Source organism: Bradysia coprophila, chromosome IV, assembly GCF_014529535.1.
Source record: "Bradysia coprophila strain Holo2 chromosome IV, BU_Bcop_v1, whole genome shotgun sequence".
NCBI lineage: Eukaryota > Metazoa > Arthropoda > Insecta > Diptera > Sciaridae > Bradysia > Bradysia coprophila.
In genome coordinates this window covers 4,678,500-4,701,921 of record NC_050738.1, presented here as the reverse complement: position 1 = coordinate 4,701,921, position 23,422 = coordinate 4,678,500, and the positions used below count along the sequence as shown (strand labels likewise).

Genomic DNA, 23,422 nt, shown 5'->3' with positions numbered 1-23,422 from the left:
TCTTAAAGTTCAGACTGGTTGACGTTCCAATCCTAAATCAAACAATATAATTCGAAAGTTGAGTGGTTGGTGATATTATTGTCTATTCAAATTCTAAGTCATTTCTTATATTTAAGTAACGCAGCCGGAGTAGTGACATTCTCTCACAAGTTTTTTTTAATGGAAATGTTAAGCAATTCTCATGGGTTATATAAAATAAGCTCTTACTAATATTATGGTAACTAAATTTGGCCGTTGACTTGGAATCAAACGTCAAAGAGCTAAACAATGGTTTTCAAATTGCAGAATCCCATACAATATCTGAGGTACTGCTTCGGTCAACCATCGTTTTTATGTTTCTTATGACCAAATTTCATTTTATTTACGCCCCCTGAGAAAAAAAATGTATTAGAGCGGAACGCGCGGCGCTCGAAGATCCCAAACGTTTTCAACTTTTAGCTCTAAATTTCAGAGGATTGAAATGAAGAAAGTTGTTTGTCTTCGCTAACAATCTAAAACGCCCGCTGCAAAATGTTTCCGGGCTGTGACTTTCATTTGGACGAAAATGAAAATTTATTAAAAGAAATTTTTTGAAGTCGGACTTGTAGTAAGTGCCAGAGGAATTATCTGTGAAGTTTTTTTTTATTAAAAAAATTCATTCATACACATGTTTGGAAATTAAAGAACAAATTACAACAAGAAATACACTTCGTTAAGTTTCTCCGAATCTGGCAATGAGCCCATGATACAAGCTGCATTTGAGCTCTGGATAGTAATGCTGATCTTTTGCATTTAAAACGTTTTAGACCTCGGTTCACCGGAAGTCTGTCTGATCAATGAACCCAGGTCAATCGCCTCATCACACCAGGGACCAATCGTTTCGCACGCGAAAGGAACAAATAAATAATTCTGTTCGATGATGTCGGAATAAGTTGACCTTTTCCGCGTTGCAGCCATCTTTGCGACGGACCCAGCCGCCGCAGCGGAACTTTTAACGTATGAAGGAGCCAATGTGTCCCAACAAGTGGCATCCCACACCAAAATCTGTCCATGCGACCACGGGACTAGCGTCATTCCGTCCCGGCGCTTTCCGTCATTTCTACACAAACCTTCCGGTTCCAATTTAGCTGGAATTTCTGCCGAGTTACATGCCCTCTTAAGAATGTCATTCAAATGCCGATGACGATACAGGCGGCCAACACTTTTAATACATGAAAGCCCATGAGTTCCGGTGGAATCTACAAAGTCACCACACAAACATCTGTGAGGAACACAAATATCACATCCAAGTCGCAAAGCAGTTCCGATTCTAAATGCATTGTTATCCAGCAACGTTGCAAGATTCTTGCTCGGTAACACAGTAAGCCAAGAACTAGCTTCTTTGCTCAACGATGCCTTGTACCTCGCCTTGTCTGGGTCTGAACGAAATGACAAATCATTGATGATTCGGTTGACGTTGATGCTATCCCACTGATGTTGGGATGATTGTTGCGATGGTGGCAAAGTATCGGGACACAAAGAAGTCCAGGCATCCAATGTCTCGTCAAGACCTGAGGTATCGGAAAAATCTGTTTGTAAACAAGGTAGTATCGTACAGATTAATTCCGAGGAACCGATTAGAGATGATAAGAACGATGGAATAGCAATGTCCTGTACTCGGCGAACACCAACACCACCATTGCGAATTGGTAACGAAGCAAGGATCCATTTCTTCTGACCCAAATTAACATTCAAAATTCCTTGCAATGTCTGACAGATGAGGGCGTCGAACTTGTGAACCAAATCCGGAAACTTCCATATAGGAAAAGTACGTAACAAGAACGCCAATTTCGGAATAGCAAAACAATGTTTGAGCAAAAAATACGCAATGTGGTGATTCAGATCTGTCAGTCGTGAAAACATCAACTCCAGCTCAGCAAATTTCTTTTCAAAAATCAACTTATTTGCAGAATCCGTTAATGGCGCGCCAAGCAAATGCAAATCTGACTCAACCATCTGTATACCAGGCTTGTAGTAATGTAAAGGTAATGATATCCATGATGAGACACAATAACAAAATCAACATAAAACACTATTTCCGGTCTCAATATACGGGAAAAACTCTTATATCGCATCTGACCTACACTTCGAATGGCTCTAACTCGGAAAAGTCACCGTCGAAGACCGAATTTTGTTGCTCAAAAGATTCTCTTTAACACGAGGAACAATAGTAAAGAAAAAATTTGAGTTACATCTCACTCTTAATCTTAATTCAGTCCAATTCAAGCGCACCGTAAAATAACAACGAGCCATCAGAACAGTCGGAGCGTTTGCTGCGACTGAGCCCCGTACAAACCCGTATATCTATTGCGTACGTGACCCTATTGCGTCTGTCACCCTACTTTGACCGTAAACCTATTGCGCCGGTTAATGTAGTTAAAGTAAAATTATTATGGAATGTGTACATCTTAGAAATTGCGCATAGCGCAATTACGAAGCCCCGTACGACGTTCCTTTCAAATGAAACAAAAATTTCAAATAGCCCTAAAATTTAAATTTATTTAGTATAAATACACATAGGCCTAGTATCGGCCTCAGTCCGAGGATCCAAATTTATTTTTTTTCAACTACATTCTATTCGGCCTTTGATTACCTTCCAAATGAAACAAAAAATACGAAAAACGTATGAAATTTGCTCGAGTTATATGTAAAATACACATAGGGCCCTAGTAGCGGCCTTAGTCCGAGGACCCAAATTTATTTTTTTTCAACAACATTCTATTCGGCCTTTGATTACCTTCCAAATGAAACAAAAATTACGAAAAACGGATGAAATTTGCTCGAGTTATATGTAAAATACGCATAGGGCCCTAGTACCAACCTTAGTCCGAGGACCCAAATTTATTTTTATTTTCAACTACATTCTATTCGGCCTTCGATTACCTTCTAAATTAAACAAAAATTAAGACAAACGGATGAAATTTACGCGAGTTGTATGTAAAATACACATAGGGCCCTAGTACCAGCCTTAGTCCGAGGACCCAAATTTATTTTTTTTTCAACTACATTCTATTCGGCCTTTGATTACCCTCCAAATGAAACAAAAAATACGAAAAACGGATGAAATTTGCTCGAGTTCTATGTAAAATACACATAGGGCCCTAGTAGCGGCCTTAGTCCGAGGACCCAAATTTATTTTTTTTCAACAACATTCTATTCGGCCTTTGATTACCTTCCAAATGAAACAAAAATTACGAAAAACGGATGAAATTTGCTCGAGTTATATGTAAAATACGCATAGGGCCCTAGTAGCGGCCTTAGTCCGAGGACCCAAATTTAATTTTTTTTTCAACAACATTCCATTCGGCCTTTGATTACCTTCCAAATGACACAAAAATTACGAAAAACGAATGAAATTTACTCGAGTTCAATGTAAAATACACATAGGGCCCTAGTAGTGGCCTTAGTCCAAGGACCCAAATTTAATTTTTTTTTCAACAACATCCTATTCGGCTTTTGATTACCTTCCAAATGACACAAAAATTACGAAAAACGAATGAAATTTACTTGAGTTCTATGTAAAATACACATAGGGCCCTAGTAGCGGCCTTAGTCCGAGGACCCAAATTTAATTTTTTTTTCAACAACATTCTATTCGGCTTTTGATTACCTTCCAAATGACACAAAAATTACGAAAAACGAATGAAATTTACTTGAGTTCTATGTAAAATACACATAGGGCCCTAGTAGCTTTTCACTTCTAAGGCCCTAACTCACGGTCCACTCACCCGATTTTAAAAAACTTTTTTTTCCTGGATTGGTATTGACAATACCTATCATTTGCCGTGTCATTTACATTTCCATCGTTTATTTTGCCATAAATATCACCAAAAGACCTTAAATCACTTAGGTGGCCCTAACTCACGAAGGGCCGACCCGAATATGCCCATCTTCGAACTTAGCCTCACTATTTTGACTATCTTTCAGGGAAAAAAAATTTTGAAATCGGATTTGATTTACTCAAGATATCGACGTGACGGACAGACTGACAGACGGACAGACGGACAGACGGCCCAAATTTTTAATGCGGATTCGTCATCTATGAACATAGGCAAACACTTTGCCCTTACCGTCTGCTTCGAATTCCATCAATTACACACGGCATCGTAATCCTATAAGCCCCTTCGTACTTCGTACGGGGCTAAAAAGTTTTTTCTATAAATTAGATATAAATCATTTATAAGGTGTAATAGAGTGCTTTCCAATATGGTTCTTAGCAAAGAATATATCGCTACACATATTGCATTGCTGTAATAAATATTATAAAATATGATGAAATTCGGCGAATATAGCCTGAGCTGTTAACAGTAATAACCGTATGATGTTCACCCATTTTCATTCAAATATTTTAAAAGTTTGATCCCTAGACCAAGACTAAATCCATCGAAAAGCATATTATTACTTTACCAGATGCGAAAAGCATTATTCAACTACTTATATTACTACCTACCGCATGCGAAAGTTGACCATTACATAATAATTTGCCCTCTGCGGAAATGATCCATTACATGTAGACTATGTTCGGTTCATTTTTTTTCATTTTCCAGAGTGGAAGTCAACTGTCACATGGCGCAGGTACTCACTGGTGTGTTTTTGAGCAACTCTCTGGTGTTGGTTTAAGCAGCTTGCTTCTGTAACTGTTTTTCGACAAAGGTACTCGTATAACTCGGCTTCGGCTCGGACATAAAACCTCTACACTTATCGAAGAGACAGTTACCGAAGCCACACGTTGAAGCATTTAACCTTCTATATGATTGCTAGGAGGGTTGGTCTAGTGCAGTGCATATCACAGCCAAATATGAATCAATTCTAAAAGCAGTGCCAGACTATTCTATTTATATTCTCCGAGGCGATAAAGAACTGAAAGAAATTGTGGGCACGAGAGCAGATGTACAGTAAGTAATACACACGAACCGAGACATGAACAATGTATTTTAATTACGGCAACGAAAATAATCGTTGTTGTCTTATCATTAAAAGTATCAGCGTGCCCCCACTTTGAAAACGTACTTCAGCATCAATATTTAAAAAGTGCGAGAAACGCTCAATTTTGTGGTGGAACTACATTTTTAACAAAACTTTACGCTAGAAACTCACTCAATTGAATGAAAATTTAATTCACCCAACTTAAACTAACGAGAGTATAAACAAGCAAAAAAACAGTTGTGTTATCATTTATCTTTGTCTCAACCATACGGTTCGATGTTCCTTTGATTTATTTCTTTAAATCAGATTGTCTCACACCACAAATAAAATTAGCGAAGTACGTACACCGGTGGCCAAGTCTAGCTGTAATAAATTCAAACGATAAATCAATACAAACACCCATCAAAATCCTTCTACACTTTCAGTCACTTCAATAATTTGGTGGGATTTTCTATTGCTGCAGTCCCCGGTACGGATTTCGATTGTTGAACTTAAAGCTGTAAATTGTGGTGTGGAACTGTACAATCGATATAACCGTTGCTTTTGTGTATGAGAAGGAAAAGTGATCACATGTTGTTTACTGAAGAAGACAAATCTTTACCTTTGTTGGTACATTTTGATTTAAACGAAAATTATATCTGACATAGTATTTTTCTTTCAAAATTCAGTTTATTGCACTCGGTAGCGATTTCTACTACGTTAACAATGCACTCGTATCTGGTCACAGGGAATGACTTTTTCGCATCGTAAGGAAACTTCACTCTTTAATTCATTGATTCATTTCGTTGTCATAAAAGATTCTCGTAATAGTAGCAGCACCTTTGGAAAATTTAATTTTGTCGATGACATTTTCCCTTATTACATCCCTTCCCATATTGAAACGAAGTGTATTTTCTCGTTGTTCCGTAACTGAGAAGAAGAAACTGCTAATTCTTTTATGGGTTCGGTGAACCGAGACAAATAAACGACAAATAAATGTAAATGTAGCCAGACTGGGAAACAGACGTATTGTAATTGGTAGAGATATTATCAAAATAATAATAAAAGGAACGACTGAATCGTGTGGGAATGAGATTTTCAATCTATAAATAGATGACAATCAGAAGATAGTAAATCTACGATGAAAGGTGATTTCGATTGTTTGCTTGCTCGTTCCCAACTTTAAATATACTTCCGACCTAAATGGTTTAAATATTTTTGGACTGAATTTCAAAAATATAAAATCATCTTTACCTTAGTAGGAAAGTAATAAGGTCATTACTGCGCCAGGGCAAAGCCTTCACCAACCTCGTTAGGTAAAATAGCATACTCTGGGAAGTAACGAGTTATCTCGTATCCAGGTGAGTAAAAGTATCCGAGGTCGGCAGCCCGAGTTATAGTAATCTACTATTAATGACTTCAATAGAGTTACTGGAATTTTACCATTTCCTGTTTTGGTGTTTACTCTTAAGATGAGCTGCTACCATTTAACATTCTTAACGTAAATTTTCTAGGTCTTTTTACTCATCGGAAAACATAATAAACATTTCAGATTTATATTGCTGCGCCTCGTAAATGGTAAAGAAATCGGAACGAGAATTTAGTTCACATTTAACACCGAATAAAAAAAATCTAACGAAGTTTTTCATCGCAATAAATCTTTTCTAATGTTTAAAGAAAGGGTGTTAAAGGAAAAACACAAATTCCGACAGGTTTTTTCTGAGGGTTGTTTTTGTTTATTTTAAATTTCAACGCTACGGAAAATAATAGAAAATATCGCTTCAAATGAGAACAGTGTATGGAAGCAACAAAAATAAATAATAAATTGGAGTGAGGCAAAGTATAAGTAGGAAATCCTTTGCAGCATGTCTGAGAGTCATGGGAGGTTTATTTACGACTATAAACTATTTACTAGTAAATTCTTCAAAATATGCAAAAATGGGAATTTCAACTCGTAACGGAATTCACGTCGGGATAATTTCTTGATTTCATGTCTTTCAGCAATAGTAGATTACGAACGTAGGAATATATGGGAAATGGAAAGTGGATTCGAGGGTGCAGTACCGAGTCCTTGGGCGAGGGAAAAATTTATCTCAGTAAATCCGTTTTTACCTTTTTACCCTGCAAAGCTAAATAAATTTTGATAGCAAGAAATGATGTTCAATTTATCTCCCTGGGGAAACACTGTGTTGAGGAAAACACAAGCAAGGCCATCACACTTCACACAGACTTACCGAATATGTTACTCTGTTGGGTCTAAAAGTTTTCACTTTGTATTCCTACCAAAACCAAAAGTGGTATTCGCGGCTGTTCAGAAATACCATCAATAAAAGTGGAGAAGCCACTCTTACTTTCAAAAGAAACTTTGAAGGTTTTTATAAATTCTTTCCACCAAGTGTACGCCGATTCATTGGCGACTCTTATTTTTGAATTCATTCTTTGTGAACGTAACTTTACTGGCGAACGGTAATGACACAAAATTCCAACAGATTTATAGTAATCTATCGCAATCGATAAAACATTGGGCTCCTCTTCTGGTCATCCGAGTAATTTTTTATGGGTAACAGTGCGCATTCACCATTCCGAAAAATCAGATGTTTTGACATTCTTGTAAACACTATAAGTTGGTATACGGGTTCGGCGGACGGTGTGTGCTCTCATTATCCAAAGATATTGTCTTCAATAACAAGTTACTTATTCCAGAAAGCGAGTGCATTAAAGTCCGAAGTTGAGTGTTAACATTGTGATTCCATTGAATTTCATAAAATATGCTGTCCCCAATCAAAAGTCTTTTAAACTGTAAAAGAATATTCCTGGCAAGTGGTTCACCCAGAAGACAAGAGCTTATCAAGAACATTGTAAGAAAGTTTGCAATTAATCGTCGTTCTCAGTGATAGTTCAACCGATTTCCATGTTACAGGGTGTAAATGTTGAGCTGTGTCCATCGTTATTCGAAGAGAACTTAGATCCGAAGAGTTTTTCTGGATTTTCGGAGTTTGTAGAAGCAACTGCTCTGGGCAAAGTCGCTGAAGTGTTTGATCGACTTCAATCGGATAATACAGCGGTGGACATTGTTATTGGTGCCGACACTGTGGTGACATTAAATGGAAGAATTTATGGCAAACCGAAGACAAAACAGGAGGCTTTCGATACGCTGACGGAGTAATGTCGTATAAAAAATCATGTTCAGAACGACGTAGATTTTATTTGCTTCTTTTTTAGGCTGGTAGGCAAATCTCACATTGTGTATACTGGAGTTGTGATCAAGTATGGCCAAAGAATAGTTAAATTTACGGAAACCGCTACTGTTCAATTCGGTAAAGCCAACTCTGAACAAATTCAGGCGTACGTAGATACTGGGGAACCGATGTAAGTCCGAATATATTGAGAGACTCCAGAACTTTTCAATCTTCTTTCTAATTCATTCGGTTTTAGGGATAAAGCTGGAAGCTATGGCATTCAGGGTATAACATCTAATTTCTAGACACTTTTCTCTTTGTATTTATTGTCCATTTTTTGTAGGAGTTGGAGGTACGTTAGTGGAAAGAATTGATGGCGATTTCTTCACAGTCATGGGACTTCCGCTATACAGGTTATCGGTGGCGTTACTTGAACTATTTGATTACAACATCGACAAATGAATAAACGAAATATGCTGAGCATATCATTCCAAACGATTTTTTGTTGGGTAATGTAACTTAAGTCATTGGACCTTGACCTCTCATGGTAAACTTACGATTACACTTACATCAGTATATAGGTCATTAACTTAGAGAGCACGTGTTTTAGTACAGCAATTACAGTTGAGAGAGTGAGACTAAGAGATAAGCCGGCAACTAAAGACTCGAGACTTACAAGATCATCACTCAAGCCATTTATTTTTTTACTGCCGTAGTAGACAATTCCGAACAACAAACTCACTTTTTCAATATTTCCGCGAAACTATTTTATAGTGGCATGGCTGTCTGGAAAATGAATACCAACAAAGCACTTCAAGCATGAGTGGTACACTCAAAATGTTTCTGAAACTTGACAGTGTGGCATATAACTGTAAAAAGTCATTTCATACAAAATAGTAAGGTGGGTCCGCCCATTATACCTTGTAAAATAGTACTCTATTTGCCAGCTGATCACGTTGGTGATCACGTTTGCTTGAAGTGCCAATCGAAGAGGAAGAAAAAACATTAAAAAATTGAGTTTTTTTTCGGAATACTCTTAGGTCAGGCCGTGCTTTTTCTTCTCTTCGAATCATCTTCAACCCTTAGTTACCAATCATTTTTCTGTTAACCGCCCAAAGTAGGGAATGACTTTCTATAAAAGGTACTTTTATGCAGAGGACTGTTTCGTATCGATCTGTTGCAAATACTGAGACAAAAGAATCAAAACAGACTCAATAACTACACTAGTATTATACTGTTCATAACAGGTTAACACAAATGACTCAGTAAATTTTCACATTATTATTTCAAGGTTTTCCGATAGCATACTTCCACATCTTGTTAACCTAACGCAATAGTTGTAATGTTTCCAAGAAATGATATGGCATGACTAGGCTAGACAACAGACCGGTAGTAATTATTAGGTAAGGTATGTAGCTGTATGAATTGACAGAGAACAGCTTGTGGTTTACATGTAACATATTTATTCAGGTGTAGCGTATCGTCATGATTCCATTCGATCATCGTATTGAAAAAACAAAAATTTTGCACATTGCCTACCTACCGTGTAATGGATTTTCATGTATATTTTACAATCCAAGGGTTGTAATCGATTTCTTGTTTTGTAGTTAGTGTGTAACGTTGTGTATCTAACTAAGGAAAAGAATGCAAAATCACGTTTTCGTATAATTATTGACCTCAGATTCGAAATCGAAAATCGAACCTCCGAACCAAAACTACAGAAATGATTCGACTTGTTTATTTGCCATTAAGATTTAACTTCGTAAAATGAGTATTTTTTTGGTATAAAACATTAAACAATTTTCTGTGTTAGACTTCTTGTTGGTCTGGTAATCGAATCTAAAAAGTAAAACATAGAGACGATTGAGTTAGACTAGTCAGGAAAAACGATTATAAGATCAGTTTATAAGCGGAAAAAGATCATGCGCTGATAGTGAAAGTGGATTTATTATCAAACATTCGATCCACTCGTTACTGATAAGCAGCTGGGTGCATCGTACTTACTTTAATGCATGCACTTGTTTTATCTCTGCTAGCGATCTACACCGACTTCGATCATTAAAATTAGTTTCTACATGCAACGCTTATCTCTACGAATCTAAATAGGACAAGCCAAAAAGTTCAACAAACGTTGCCCGGTTTTGCATTTTCATTTTCTTAAATTTTTGAAAAGTTTTCTTCGAGTTTTCGAAAAAAAATGAAAACCTACCAGATTAGTCACTTGATAATAGGTCTGGCTGTGCAATCACAGCAAATGCAACATATTGATAAAAAAAATCCTTTTCGATAGATACCAAAGCACCTTTGGGTGCTCTAGGTGCTTTGTATAGATACTCACCTTGTGAAATATTATCAACTTTTTAAGATGTTAAGACGAATAAGGCAAAGGACTTTTTGTGTGATTTTGTTGAAAATACTTCGATCAACAGAATTAACAGATTTCGATATCTCGAAAGACGTTTGCAGACGTATAAAAACTTTTGTTTCGATGAGTAGACCAGCTGAAAACAGCTGAAGCAAATTCATGCCTTAATTTCACTGACATCCTCCGTAATACACATTCTTTAACTGTGAAACAATTCTACAGGGTAGGGTACCTTCTATGGAAATTGTAGGTTCGATTGATTACAATCCGATGTGGTAATTCCTCATATGATATCGACCTTACAATACATGCGTGAGTAACGTAATTAATGATGTTTTAAATGGAATCAATACAACAATGGAAGTTAAATTGCACGACAAAACAGTAATTGAATCAAAGGCACAGCATGATTTGATTGTAAGGTATACTTAATACTATGAATCGTTGCTGCGATGTCCAAGTCACTAAGAACAAGTAAGAATGTTCCGCTAGCGAGCCAAATAACACTTCACATCAGTCTGTGGTGCTGAGATAAATCCAAAGCGACTTTAATTTAATTGTTTTTAACGAATTGTTTAACGAAAGCCACTTGATAAAAAACTGATAAAAACTAAGCTTAGGACCAGGTCAACCTGAAAATGAGTGTGAACACGACAGAGTTAAATAAACCAGGCAGGAGCTGATTTGACTAGAGACCTCAATTATCTAGTAGCCTTATAATTTGCGAAGTAAAATTAAATCAATTCATTTTTCATAAAATGCATTATGTCCCTTATTTGACTTTTCAAAAATGAACCGCTCCTGCCTGGTTTATTTTATTCTGCCGTGGTGTAAATTCAGGTTAAGTTCCAATCAGATTCAGTTAATCTTAGAATCAGGTTTCAGGTCAAGCTGACCTGTTCCGAGCCTTAGAGAACTTGTTAAAGCTAACAAAAATGTTACTATTCGACCACTAAACTTTGTGCAAAGCCTCATGCATATCTTATTCCAACAAAGTTAAGCGTCTGAAAACAGTCATTTTATTGACCAAATGTTTACCTCAAACGTTCGTTTGATTGCGATTAGTTTGGTATGGTGTTAGTTTCATAAGCAAGCTGTTTAAAGATTTTTAAATCTGAAAATTTGTTTATGACATAAATACGATTGAATTATGAATATAAATACCCCCATCAGCTTAAATATTAATTTATTTTAACTTGGTTGTTATTCGTAATTGGTTCTCTTACTTTAAAACATTTGATTTTAAAGTGGCGACACATTTCTCGAACCTGTAACCAAACACGAATGGAATACAATTAGAAAATGAGAAACAGATCCAGAATCTTCATACACTCACCACCCCCTGACCATAGTGAAAATGAGCAATCGTTAGCATTGACGTTAATACATAAACGAGCCACCGTTCCGTAGCCGGAGCAATATCTCCCATTGCAAAATATCGATACGGAAATATCGATATGCTAACAGCAACCAACAGTGGCCAAAAGAAGGCGTTCCAACCCTCTGTACGTGTGTCAGACATTTGAGCCACAATTAGGCGACACTGTAAATAAGATCTATGAATTGAAACTACAGTTCCATTGCGCCTGTTCACGCAAAAGACTTACGCATATGTTCGAGAAAATTGTGCCGAAAAGTAGAAACATCAGTCGTGGTTCCATGGAGCATATGTCATTCCTGGATAACATAACCCAAATTGTGGTTATGATGAATAATGCAGTGAATGGCATAAGTGGCCTCAATGCTTCCAAAATGGGTCTCATTTTCCCTGTTTTATTTTTGTAAGATCTGCATCGAAACGAATTTTTCAGGTGACAGAGAAAACTTTGTAAAGTAACTTGAAAGGTCCATATCTCCTCCGACTTACTTGTACACATTGTATATGATAAATGGATGGCTGCTGATTATTCCAGATATGTACAGTAGCCATTCGAATGCAAATGCCGGTGCTATGCCGCCTGGCAATGGTGTATGCCAAATGTTCGTTCCGAACAGAAACGTGACGAGAAGTGTCAGCGTAACTCCCTAAAATGTTCAAACATCTTCAACGAATATCAATTAATTGCATTATTTACGTTTCCGTGTCCAATTCACCTACCCACATTGTGAAGTCATAGGCCCATGGCAAGAACAGAACACCAGTATTGTACTTTTCGAAGTGGGTGAGATAAAAATTCAGAAATACGTTCCACGTAACAAAGTGCATTCTTAACGGACTCAGTTCGACTTTGCCAAACAAACTGAAAACATAGATGGGTATCAGCACGGCCGAATATGAATCCACGCCGTGATCGAAGAGTTCTCCCAACGGACCACTGGTTCCAGTTCTCCTAGCTTGTTTACCATCGATTCCATCTATGTATAGCATATAAGTTTGACCACAAATTAGTAAATCAATTGAAGACATTTCTTAACATTTTGTATACCTAAGGTGTACGCTAAAAAAATATTTATCGATGCTACCAGCCATACCCATCTCGGTATCGGATGTTCTTTATCGTTTACTGCGGTAAATCCATAGTCATAGTATCCTATCAGCAAGAAATTGGCTATCGTAAGTAAGAAACCGGTGAATGTTATTAAATTCGGCGCGATCCATCTGGGGAAGAACTGAGGAAAACATATTTTCGCATCAATTTTAACGTACAAAAAAAAATCTTTTAAAAATCATTCCAATCAATTTGCTTACTTGTACACACCAATTCCAGAATGGGTGCATCACCTTCGTACTAAATATACTGTTGTCAATGGAACTGTACTGGAAATAAACGAGAAAAAATGTATTCAACAATAGCAGTTCTAGATTGAAGAGTAAGACTAGTAAGCCAGCGAAGATTTTCTAAAGGAGAGTTTCTTATGAGGTCGATAACAGTTTGTAAAACTGATCCTGATATTATGCGATAAGGGCCTGTCTTTGGAAAATTGATTTGCTGAATTTGGTAAGATTTTACAAAATTTCGTTAAAAAATTGTTTGGAAAATTTGAACGTCTTCAGGAAAATATTAGCAAACTTTGAAAGATTTTAGCAAATGGAAAATTTAAGCAAGCTAAAGGCTTTAAAAAAAAACTTTCTAGGAAATTAACCCTGTATGAGATCATTCAAACTGTGCCCTTTAACGATAGTGAAATTAAGAATGAAAGATTTTTGTTTTACAACAGCGAGTGCATTTTCTATCCGGCTCGTACATATATCACTTGAGGTTCCCGTCCTGTCGTAATTCACACAATATAAAAAAGTGTCACCAGCAAATTACTGCATCGTCCTTAAAAACGCAAGAGTCTCAAGCCAAAGCTTTCAGACACCTTGAAATGCGATAAATCATACCGACATCAAACCTCAACCAAATCTTTAACCTGCCACAGACGGCAAGCATATTAACAGAGTTGTACTATTCAAACTGTTACTTCATTTGATCGAATATTTTCAGAGATTGATTTCAGAAATCTTTTACTTCATTTGTTTTGAACATGCTCTTTGCTATATAAGGCCTCATTAGTCAGAGACTCTCGTTTATTCTCGCTGTCGTTGTCGATAACAGATGACATCAAAGGTTAATTGGCCGTGAAAAAACCATGTCGTTTCTTCATCTTTTATCTGATCAAAATATCACAAAAATTTCTTTTAAGAACCAAATCAGATTTTGAAACTTGACAGTCTGTCACACAACTGTAAAACACTGTAAAAACAAATTCATAAAAATTATGATCTATTTGGCAGCTGTCGACCACTATGGCCACTCTTGCTTGAAGTGCGTTGACTATGCACAATTTAGTAATACTTATTTTGGATTATTTCTTGTCAACAACGAGAATGAAAAATGAGCATATAGGCAACGCACATCAGACATGAGTGATCATGGTGGTCAGCTGCAGAAAGTACTCTATTTTACATGAAAACATTTTTAGAGCGTTTTACGTTTGTACAGTGCCAGACTGGCCCTATGGGCCTTCGGGCGATTCCCGAAAGGCCTTTTGATTTTTGAATGGATAAATGACAACGAAGGGCTTTTTGAAAAATTTCTCCATACAACGCCCGAAGGGCTTTTTTGAGCCAGTCCGGCACTGCGTTTGTATGATACACTGTCCAGTTTTAGTACTCTATTTAGAGAACCACTGTACCACTCATGCTTGTAGTGCGTTGGTGTATAGGAAAATTCATGTTTAAAATTAATGAAGTAAAAGATTTTTCATCAATTTGCTGAAAATACAAGGAAGTAAACTCGATGCTTGTTTTGGATATTTGCCTTCAGAATATTCGTATATCTAGTTAGAAATCAAGTTTTTAGATGATCGGAAAACCTAATTAGTCATATTCTGGTCCGAATTGGTCTGGTAAAATTATTATTTTTAAATGTTGTACTGAAGAACTCTGAAAAGTGCAACGAATGCCACAGACGACAAAACGAAGCAGTAATACTACCCCGAAGCAATGGAAGTGTAGTAAATTTAATCATTACTGTTTACATCCTTGCTCTTAACAATACAAGCTGGTGTATTGTCCTCAATTAAGAATCGGTTTTATTAGCCATAAGTGAATTACATTTGAAGAAAGAATTATGGGAGGACGAGATCGCGTTTAATTCATCAAATCTCCCATTTGCATTGATATTCGCGATATTACGTAAACTGGGTACAAATCGGCGCTAACACCAACTTGATATCATTCAATGTATAATATTAATCTCTTATCTCAATGAATTATTTATGACCAGAAGGTTTGAGCAAATAGAGGTCTAAATTCCATCATGTGCTACGTTTCAATAATCTTTGTTTCTCATATTTTTTTTTGCTTTTTTGTTTGTTGAGGCAATTACTAAATTCTATTGACCTTTCGGAAGGGTTATCTCGTTGAAATGTAAAGTCGAAGAAATTGAATAATGAACAACTCAATTTAAAAATGAGAATATCGTTTCAAGGAATAAATAAAATCGGAAACGCTGACAATGCGAGTGTAATACTAACACAGTTACGAGATGTAATCTTACCTTGTATCTTTCGAATCCCTTCAACTGGCCTTCGTTTAGGTATCGTTTGAAGATCATTTTTGCTTTTTATTATTGCAACAAACCACAACTTCAAAGGAATATTAAACTGTGACACACACTCGACTATGCAAAATAAAATTATTTTTTCGCCGAACGAATATCGTTCAGAATTTTTGACTGTCTTACGATTGATATTTATAAATATTCCAAAATTAGTAAGTACACAACGAATTTATTGCAATTCACGAACGAGCCACATTGTTATTAAAGTGTTATCATGTATGCATACACGTCGGTATTATCTTCTACGCAATTTAAATCAAAATGATTCAGATTTTTCGGACATTAATTCATTTTAATCACTTCCGGTTCTCTAGCCTTTTAGCATACGATTGTCTATATGTTCACGAATACGAACATGATAACGAGTTTATTACACCCTTAAAACACGTATGCAAAAACAACAACAATTTCAATTGGAAATGAATTTCTTTTCACAGAAAACTTGCACTTTGTAGTATTCAATTCCACGTAACGTGTGGAACAGATAATAAGGAATATAACTGAATATGGTACAACTACTAAAACAGTCACAGCCAGTAAAATAACAGGCCACACCACACGTAATCCAATTCACAAATTCAAATCAGTCTATTTTTCCAGACACCGATTCTGGTGTATTTGCTACGTTCACAACATACACAAGTCGCTCTTCGTTGTCTCCGAAATGTTGCTAGAGACTGAGCCAATAATATCGGCTTAACAGCTATTACACTCGGCCAATTCATCGAATCCAGACGATTTGTTATCAGTCAGCTGTACTCTAACTCAATATATTGCTACAGACACTTTAAGTATGCGTACATGTCATTGGAAAATATATATTTATATTTTGTGTTGAATGTTGAATGTACGTAAAATGTATGTTATAAATGTGGTGCCTCTCGATATGCAGATGCTTTAGAGTAACAGCAAAATTTGATTTTGAATGAGACGAAATGTGTAGCGAACTTTGAATAGAGTGTGACTTCGTGAGGTTTCATCATTTTTGCGGCAGACTCGTATGACTCGTATTTTTTGTAGTTTTTCAATTGAACTGTGATAAGACCGAGGAATATTCGTTTCATATCAAGTACGAAGACACTCAGTGGTGGTCAGTGCGGACTGCTCATGCAAAACCGAAACACGTTCGTAATTTAGTAATCCATTCTTTATTAACAACTTTACAAAGGATGGTACATGGAACATCCAATTAATTTTGATTTTCTGAATAGTTGCGATTCAACAATTCGAAAATCTTTCCTTCAATTTCATTTTGTCCAGCGATCTTCAACATATGCAGGCTTGTTGATCTGAAGGCACCGTTTCGACTTAATTGGATAATGGTCTGGATGGACTTCGAAATGACGAGAAAGTTCTTGGTCGAATCATTTCGTTTGGCCTTCAGAGCATCCTTTTTAATTTGTCTCTGATCGGCATGCGATTGATTCATCTGTAACAGGGAAATGGTTAATTTTAGAATTTATTAGAAGCTCTATCGATTAAGAGATAAGAGGCCATTCGATATCGTTATCGTAGAGTCAAGCGGTCCAAGAGGGAACCATTATGTTTTCCAAACTTTAGTACATTGTCTCGAAGTCAAGTGAATTTAATTCGCGACATAATTGATGATCATTTCGTACTAACTTTTCGGGAGTCGTACCATTCTTTCAGAAAAGACTTTGAGGACGATCGGAAATAATTTTGAAAAAACCAAATTAAACTCAACTCTTCCTTTCCTGTTGGTTTTTGGTGATTCGATAGGTGTCGGAATACACTTGACTGTAAGAGTGTTATTGATAGTCGAATAAAATCAAAAACCTAACGTCTCGTTCTAAATACTTTAACCATGTCTGCAGCACATAGAAACCGAACAATCGCTCGCCGATTTTTTATCGTCAAAAATTTATCTTTTTCATCAACGGAATTCTCAGTTGCTATAACCAACTAATCAAAGCCGACGATGACGACCAATCCATGAAAAATACAGGCCGTACCTGAACAACAATTATTGTATTTATATCATGGCATTTGCCAGCTGAAAGCCAAACCCTTGGATTTTTATAGATTTCATCCAGTTAGAGCTGACCATTTCTGATCAAACCCTTGGATGCTGTGACATTAAAAGAATAAATTGTGATTGAGAAAGGATCTGAATTTACATGGATTTGTATTCGTCGTTAATTGTACCAAAAACATGACCTTGATGAAAGGGAGACCATTAAAATATCATTCAGCTTCGAATTTCAAGCGAACCGCCTCATAAGTTCCAATAATTCAAATTCTGAAAATAACAACCGACCGCCATCTCTCGACCAAAATGCAATGCTTTCTTAAAAAATGTCTTAAAGAGACAGCATAAGTACAAAACGTCAAAATTCAAGGAAATATAATAATATACTCACGATGGGTGGTCTTCTAGCTCGGCGTGTTGTAATATAACAATTCGACGCGTTTTTATTAGCAAAGAAAGTGAAGCGTCTTGACGAATAATTTACGAAATTGAAATGGATTAGTGAGTAGAATAAATGCTGGTTTCATTCAACAAAATCGTATACCGTACGCAACACCTATACACACATTATTAAATCACTTGTTTTCTTTGTACTTATTGTCATTTTTTTCTGATTTTTGTTTATTTATATGCACAGAACATTGCCATTCGATGTAATCACAAAGTTTTTATTTTTTCTCGATCCTATACGTTCAGCCTCATTTCGTAATCTCCTTTTTATGTGTTCAAATTATGTTTAGTTGTACTCATGCACAATGAAATTGTAAGTGATTCGAATCGCTATCGGGAAACTGTACTGATCGACCATTCACACGTTCCGATTTTATGTATTTCTGCAGACCACCGAATACTCTCAAAATAACTGTGATATTGACGATACTGCATTTAAACTGTTGCATTGGAAACAAAGCTCAAAGATCTGTGCCGGATTTTGGCCAGGGAGTACCACGACTTCCGGTTGCAAATGATGATGATGTGCCCGATATTGAACCGATTTACGGCAGCCGAAACTATAGAATAAATGGTAATGTTAGCTTTACAGTCACACTGGCAGAGTTCTAAGAACACAAAATGAAAATTCAAATAGGCAAAAAGGGTAAGGACGACAAACCGTGGTTTGACGGAAGAGACATACGACATATTCACTGTGTGCGACCGGGACGATGCGAGAAACTGAAGAATGCCACTTGTTTCGGATCGAAATTGCCGTATCAATATACCAGTTTGGATTTGACAGACTCGTTGAACCAGGATGAGAGTCGAGAACGTTTGTACAATTACGAGGCGCTACGAAATATTCCGAAATGTTGGGCGGTCATTCAAGTAAATTCATTCTTTCTGTTCAAAATGGGGAGGGAATATGTTTAACTTGCTTGCATTGCAGCCCTTTCTCTGTGCAGTCTATGTGCCGAAATGCGAGACAATAGGAAATCGAGATATGGTTTATCTACCGTCATTGGAAATGTGTCGCATAACACTCGAACCGTGCCGTATCCTGTACAACACGACCTTTTTTCCGGAGTTTTTGAAATGCAACGATACACTGTTCCCGTCGAAGTGCAACAATGATGTGAGGGAAATGAAATTTAATGCAACCGGAAATTGTCTACTACCGCTGGTGCCAACTGATTCAGCGACCAGTTATTATAAAGGTAATTTTAAAATAGTCCCAGAGCGACACGGGAAGCTTCTTGACTTACTTTCCTCGAGTTTGAAGTTGAGGGAAATGTGAGGAAATTTAGCCGATCGATTCCCTCAATGATGGGAACTGTAGCCTCTCAAAGGGTTGAGAACACAAAACTACTTTTGGTTCTCGTCCCGATAGATATCGAAGGATGTGGCATTCAATGTAAGGATCCACTGTATACGGACGATGAACATCGACAGATAAACAAACTGAATGCATGGGGAGCCTCACTCTGTTTCATGTGCAATCTCTTTGCCATCGTAACATTCTTGATCGACTGGCAGAATGCCAATAAGTATCCAGCACTGATAATTTTCTACATCAACGTTTGCTTCCTGATCAATTGTTTGGGGTGAGGGTTACGATCACAGCTCATTTGATCAACGCCATTCAACCATCAATTATCTAACTCTTTCAGATGGCTAGCACAATTTACACCAGGTAGTCGGGAGGACATTGTCTGTCGCAAAGATGGAACTCTAAGATATTCGGAGCCGAGTGCTGGCGAAAATTTGTCTTGCATCGTGGTGTTCGTTTTAGTTTTTTACTCGCAAATTGCGGTGATGGTATGGTTCATAATATTCGCGTACTCGTTTCATTTGAGAGCGGTTGGTAAGTACAGCACATACTACAAAACGACGTTAAACAGTTTCGCTAATTCAAAAAATTATTTTCAAGGAAACGCTCAAGATAGAATCGATAAAAAGGGAAGCTATTTTCATCTGGTGGCGTGGTCCTTTCCCGTAAGTTTGATCATTTTAAATCCACTGAACAAGCGACCTCAAGTTTTTCTCTGTTCCAAAATTAGTTGGTTTTAACCATCACCATAATGGCACTAAGCGAAGTCGATGGCAATAGCATCGTCGGAATATGTTTCGTTGGATACGTGAATCATCCAATCCGAGCCGGATTCATGCTCGGACCGCTGTGTGGTGTCTTGTTGGTCGGAGGTTTCTTCATCATCCGAGGCATGGTCATTCTGTTCGACTTGAAGAAATTTTCCACTAGCATCAAGTCTCCGACCGCCAGCAATAAGATTCACGTTACAATCGTTCGCATTGGATTGACCACAATGTTTGCGTTCGTGTTCATTTTGGTGGCGATCATTTGCCAGGCTTACGAATTTCGAAACTCGCATCTGTGGACCGAAGGCTTGAGGGAATTGATTATGTAAGGAGTGCTAACGGTGGGTTGGATTCGTTCTCTCAAAATGTTTCTATCTTTCAGTTGTAAAATTCTGTCCACTTACACCGACGTTCATTCGGCCTGTAAACTGGAAAATCGACCGAGTGTGGCCATTTTACAGTTGCAGCTGCTCTGCCTGTTTGGGTCAGGAATCGTTATGTCTTCCTTATGTTGGACTACCTCATCTATCGATACTTGGAAGAGATACATCAAAAAGTGAGTTTACCCTACCAGTCTGTCGATTACTTGAATTTCACCTGTGACACATCCTCTCTCTCTCTTGTTCTTTGTCTAATTAGAAAACTCGGCTATGAGCAAGGTAACGAGGAGATGAAAATCCGAAAGCACAAAGTTATAGCCCAAGCATATGAGAAACGTAAGGAATTCCAAGACAAAGGCCGTCTATCGATATCGTTCTACAAGAGCCACACAGATCCGGTTGGTTTAAATTTCAACGTAAACGACTTAAATTCTACTGCCACCAATGACATCAGCACAACGTGGACCAATTATTTGCCTGGCTTATTGAGACGCCGATATGCGCTGACTGGAGCTAACAATAATTCGTCCAGTTGTGCATCGCGCAAAAGCTCATTGGACTCGGAGATTAGTGTCAGTGTTCGTCACTATTCAGTTGAATCTCGACGGAATTCCGTTGACTCACAAGTATCCGTGAAAATTGCCGAGGTACAGACAAAGGTTGCTCGTCGAACGCATCATGGAACAGTTAAAAGTAAAACGCGGGGTCGACGACGAGATTTCAATGCGACAAATAAGCAACGCTTCCGCAGGGAGAGCAGCACGTCGGTCGAAAGTCAAATTATTACGGCAATGCAGAAGACCAGCTATCCGTCAAATTGTTTCTTCACATCGAAAGATAAGAGTTTAAAGCGACGTAATGCTGGTGTTGTTAACGCCAATGACATTACCCATATTCTCAAGACCGTATTGCAGAATCAGAACATGGGTACGACTACCGATGACGATAATCAGTCGAGAACGTCTGTTAAAATTCAGGACTCTCGTTTGGATTTCGTTATGCGACAGGACATGCGAGTAAGTGACGATGAATTCGGTGGTGAGGCTCGCAGTGATGATGAGCCCGAACGAAGGGCGTATCCATATCCAAGTCTACAAGAGGTTCTGAATGCAACGAATAATATCAATTCGACCAACAACTCGCTCAAGAGCAGCAAAGAACGACCGGACGTTGATCGAAACAGTAAGAACAGTTTGAGAAGCATAAGAAGCAGAAAATCATCACGACCAAACTCGAGACGACTGCGAAAAAGCTCGAAGAATGTCACAAAATTGACAACAAAAAGGGATGCAGCCGGTCAATTTTCCGGCATAGATGATTCGTCGTTTGCATCGTATTCATCCGGTTTGGAAATTCCGGCCGGTGTGCAGAGTTCGTATTCGGGAGTATCTATGGGAAAAACGCATTCCCGCAACAGCAAAACCAGCTGTGACGTCGGCACCCAGGCGAATTCTTATGAAATCGAAACGCAAACTCAGCTAACCGATGAATATGACACAGCGATCCGAAAAATGGACCGAGATGTGAAAGACGATGATGAATTTACCGAAAATCATCAGCTATTGACACCAAACAAACGGAAAGAGTCGACGATGACCTCGAGGCGAGACACGCTGACTATGAGCGAAACTGATAAACTTAAGATGTTGCTACTGCCATCCAAATAGATGGAATGTAAACCAACATTTTCTGACTGACTGGAGTGAGCGCGATGTGGAAGCTTTACTTCGAATCGGGCAGACTGTTTTTATAAACTCTAATGGAGTTACATTGTGTAGTTTGATTGTGTATACGTACGAAAACCGATCATCATTAATGTTAGGGAGAGACAATTTGTCTAGAAAACAGTTAATTTCTGGAAAGCATTTTGAAGACTGAACCTTGGCAATGAGATTTGTTTGTGGTACTTAAGAAAATTGTTTTCAGTTCAGTCTCCAATCAACGTTTACTATATTATGTTTAGGCGATAGGAATGTTTTGTCAAATATTTTTAGTGTTTTTAAAACAATTCCGGCAGCATCGACAACGACACTCAGCGAGTGTAACTGGTGGCGCAACACTATACAAAATTCTCTGTTTCGTCTCAATCGGTAATATTACACTGTCCGATACGAAAGCATGTTTCGTACGACTTTCATTTTTGAAACCCTAGAAGGGACCTAACATTTCAGCCATCACACATGGGAAATTCAAGTTGGTGTCAAAATGAAGGTTTCGGTATCAAATGAAGAATGAAATTTAAAACTTAAATTTCCGGATTATCAACACAGATCATGCCAGACGGCTTTTCAATAAAACTTTTATTTTTAAATTTCATTCTTCATTCGACACCGAAATCTTCATTTTGACAGCAATTTGAATTTTCTACAACGTGTGCGACGCTGCTCACAAACGATAAGGTCAACCAACCCACTTCAAGCAAAAGTTCTTCGAGTGACAGCTGTCAAATATAGTACTTTTTTGTATGACAAATTTCTCCAGATTTTTTTACAGTGTCAAAATTTCTTTGATACACTGTCCCGTTTCAGTACTCCGTTTAGAATACCACTCATGCTTGAAGTGCGTTGGATCAACGAAAACGAAGGCGAAATGGAGGACTTCTTTTTAAACTGTAAGGTCACTCCTCAAAATCCTTGATGGGGAAATTGCTTCTGGATGTGACGTTATTACTATGACAAAGCATTCGCATCGCTTTTGTAAGAGAAAATCATCTCAAATTTTTGCTACGCTCTCATTTTATATAAGTGAATGACTTAAGACCTACCGAAAATATTTTTAAAGAATTTTTTTTGTATACTCTATTGTGCCTTTTAACTTAGTTTTTACTTTTAACTTTTGTAATACATTTACTTTGTGTATAAAAATGTGTGGCCTGCGTTTTATTTCACTTCAAACATGCAAGTTATTCAATTTAAACCGAAAACAAACACAATCTATTGTTGGGCACCAACTTACAACTTGCAACAGATAACAATCAGGATAAAAGTAAAGAGAGCTAGCTAACA

The 23,422-nt window shown here is 37.5% G+C and overlaps 3 protein-coding genes and 2 long non-coding RNA genes across 9 annotated transcripts; 2 read left to right on the top strand and 3 right to left on the bottom strand.

Moving 5' to 3' along the window:
* Positions 1-5,189: 5,189 nt before the first annotated feature.
* Positions 5,190-5,480, bottom strand: LOC119085923. Its single transcript, XR_005089367.1, has 2 exons — positions 5,364-5,480; positions 5,190-5,307 (listed from the first exon to the last, which is right to left on the bottom strand). It is a non-coding gene; the product is annotated as an uncharacterized LOC119085923 (long non-coding RNA).
* A 2,052-nt stretch (positions 5,481-7,532) lies between these two features.
* LOC119085918 (dTTP/UTP pyrophosphatase) lies at positions 7,533-8,597 on the top strand. The gene is made up of 5 exons (XM_037196472.1): positions 7,533-7,781; positions 7,844-8,085; positions 8,146-8,292; positions 8,359-8,387; positions 8,446-8,597. The coding sequence occupies exons 1-5, from the start codon at positions 7,692-7,694 to the stop codon at positions 8,562-8,564; spliced, it is 627 nt and encodes a 208-aa protein (XP_037052367.1). The 5' UTR covers positions 7,533-7,691; the 3' UTR covers positions 8,565-8,597.
* Positions 8,598-9,825: 1,228 nt separating this feature from the next.
* Positions 9,826-16,251, bottom strand: LOC119085917 (ethanolaminephosphotransferase 1). 4 transcript variants are annotated; one of them, XR_005089365.1, is made up of 10 exons: positions 15,453-16,227; positions 13,157-13,225; positions 12,894-13,077; positions 12,566-12,822; positions 12,335-12,492; positions 12,075-12,255; positions 11,804-12,010; positions 11,694-11,735; positions 11,506-11,581; positions 9,826-9,941 (listed from the first exon to the last, which is right to left on the bottom strand). XR_005089365.1 is itself a non-coding variant. In XM_037196471.1 (9 exons), exons 1-9 carry the CDS (start codon positions 15,507-15,509, stop codon positions 9,912-9,914), a joined length of 1,185 nt encoding a protein of 394 aa, XP_037052366.1. In that variant the 5' UTR covers positions 15,510-16,228; the 3' UTR covers positions 9,826-9,911. The 4 variants fall into 4 exon arrangements, 2 of the variants coding, with proteins under 2 accessions (XP_037052366.1, XP_037052365.1); XM_037196471.1 differs by lacking the exon at positions 11,506-11,581 and having other exon boundaries at positions 15,453-16,228; XM_037196470.1 differs by lacking the exons at positions 9,826-9,941; positions 11,506-11,581 and having other exon boundaries at positions 11,637-11,735; positions 15,453-16,251.
* Positions 16,252-16,650: 399 nt separating this feature from the next.
* On the bottom strand, positions 16,651-23,408 carry LOC119085924. Its single transcript, XR_005089368.1, has 3 exons — positions 23,268-23,408; positions 17,897-18,515; positions 16,651-16,944 (listed from the first exon to the last, which is right to left on the bottom strand). It is a non-coding gene; the product is annotated as an uncharacterized LOC119085924 (long non-coding RNA).
* LOC119085911 (protein smoothened) lies at positions 17,932-22,255 on the top strand. 2 transcript variants are annotated; one of them, XM_037196461.1, is made up of 11 exons: positions 17,932-18,006; positions 18,202-18,268; positions 18,345-18,529; positions 18,593-18,828; positions 18,890-19,157; positions 19,331-19,544; positions 19,611-19,804; positions 19,871-19,935; positions 20,001-20,362; positions 20,420-20,593; positions 20,677-22,255. In XM_037196461.1, exons 2-11 carry the CDS (start codon positions 18,261-18,263, stop codon positions 22,082-22,084), a joined length of 3,114 nt encoding a protein of 1,037 aa, XP_037052356.1. In that variant the 5' UTR covers positions 17,932-18,006; positions 18,202-18,260; the 3' UTR covers positions 22,085-22,255. The 2 variants fall into 2 exon arrangements, with proteins under 2 accessions (XP_037052356.1, XP_037052355.1); XM_037196460.1 differs by having other exon boundaries at positions 17,976-18,050.
* Positions 23,409-23,422: the final 14 nt, after the last annotated feature.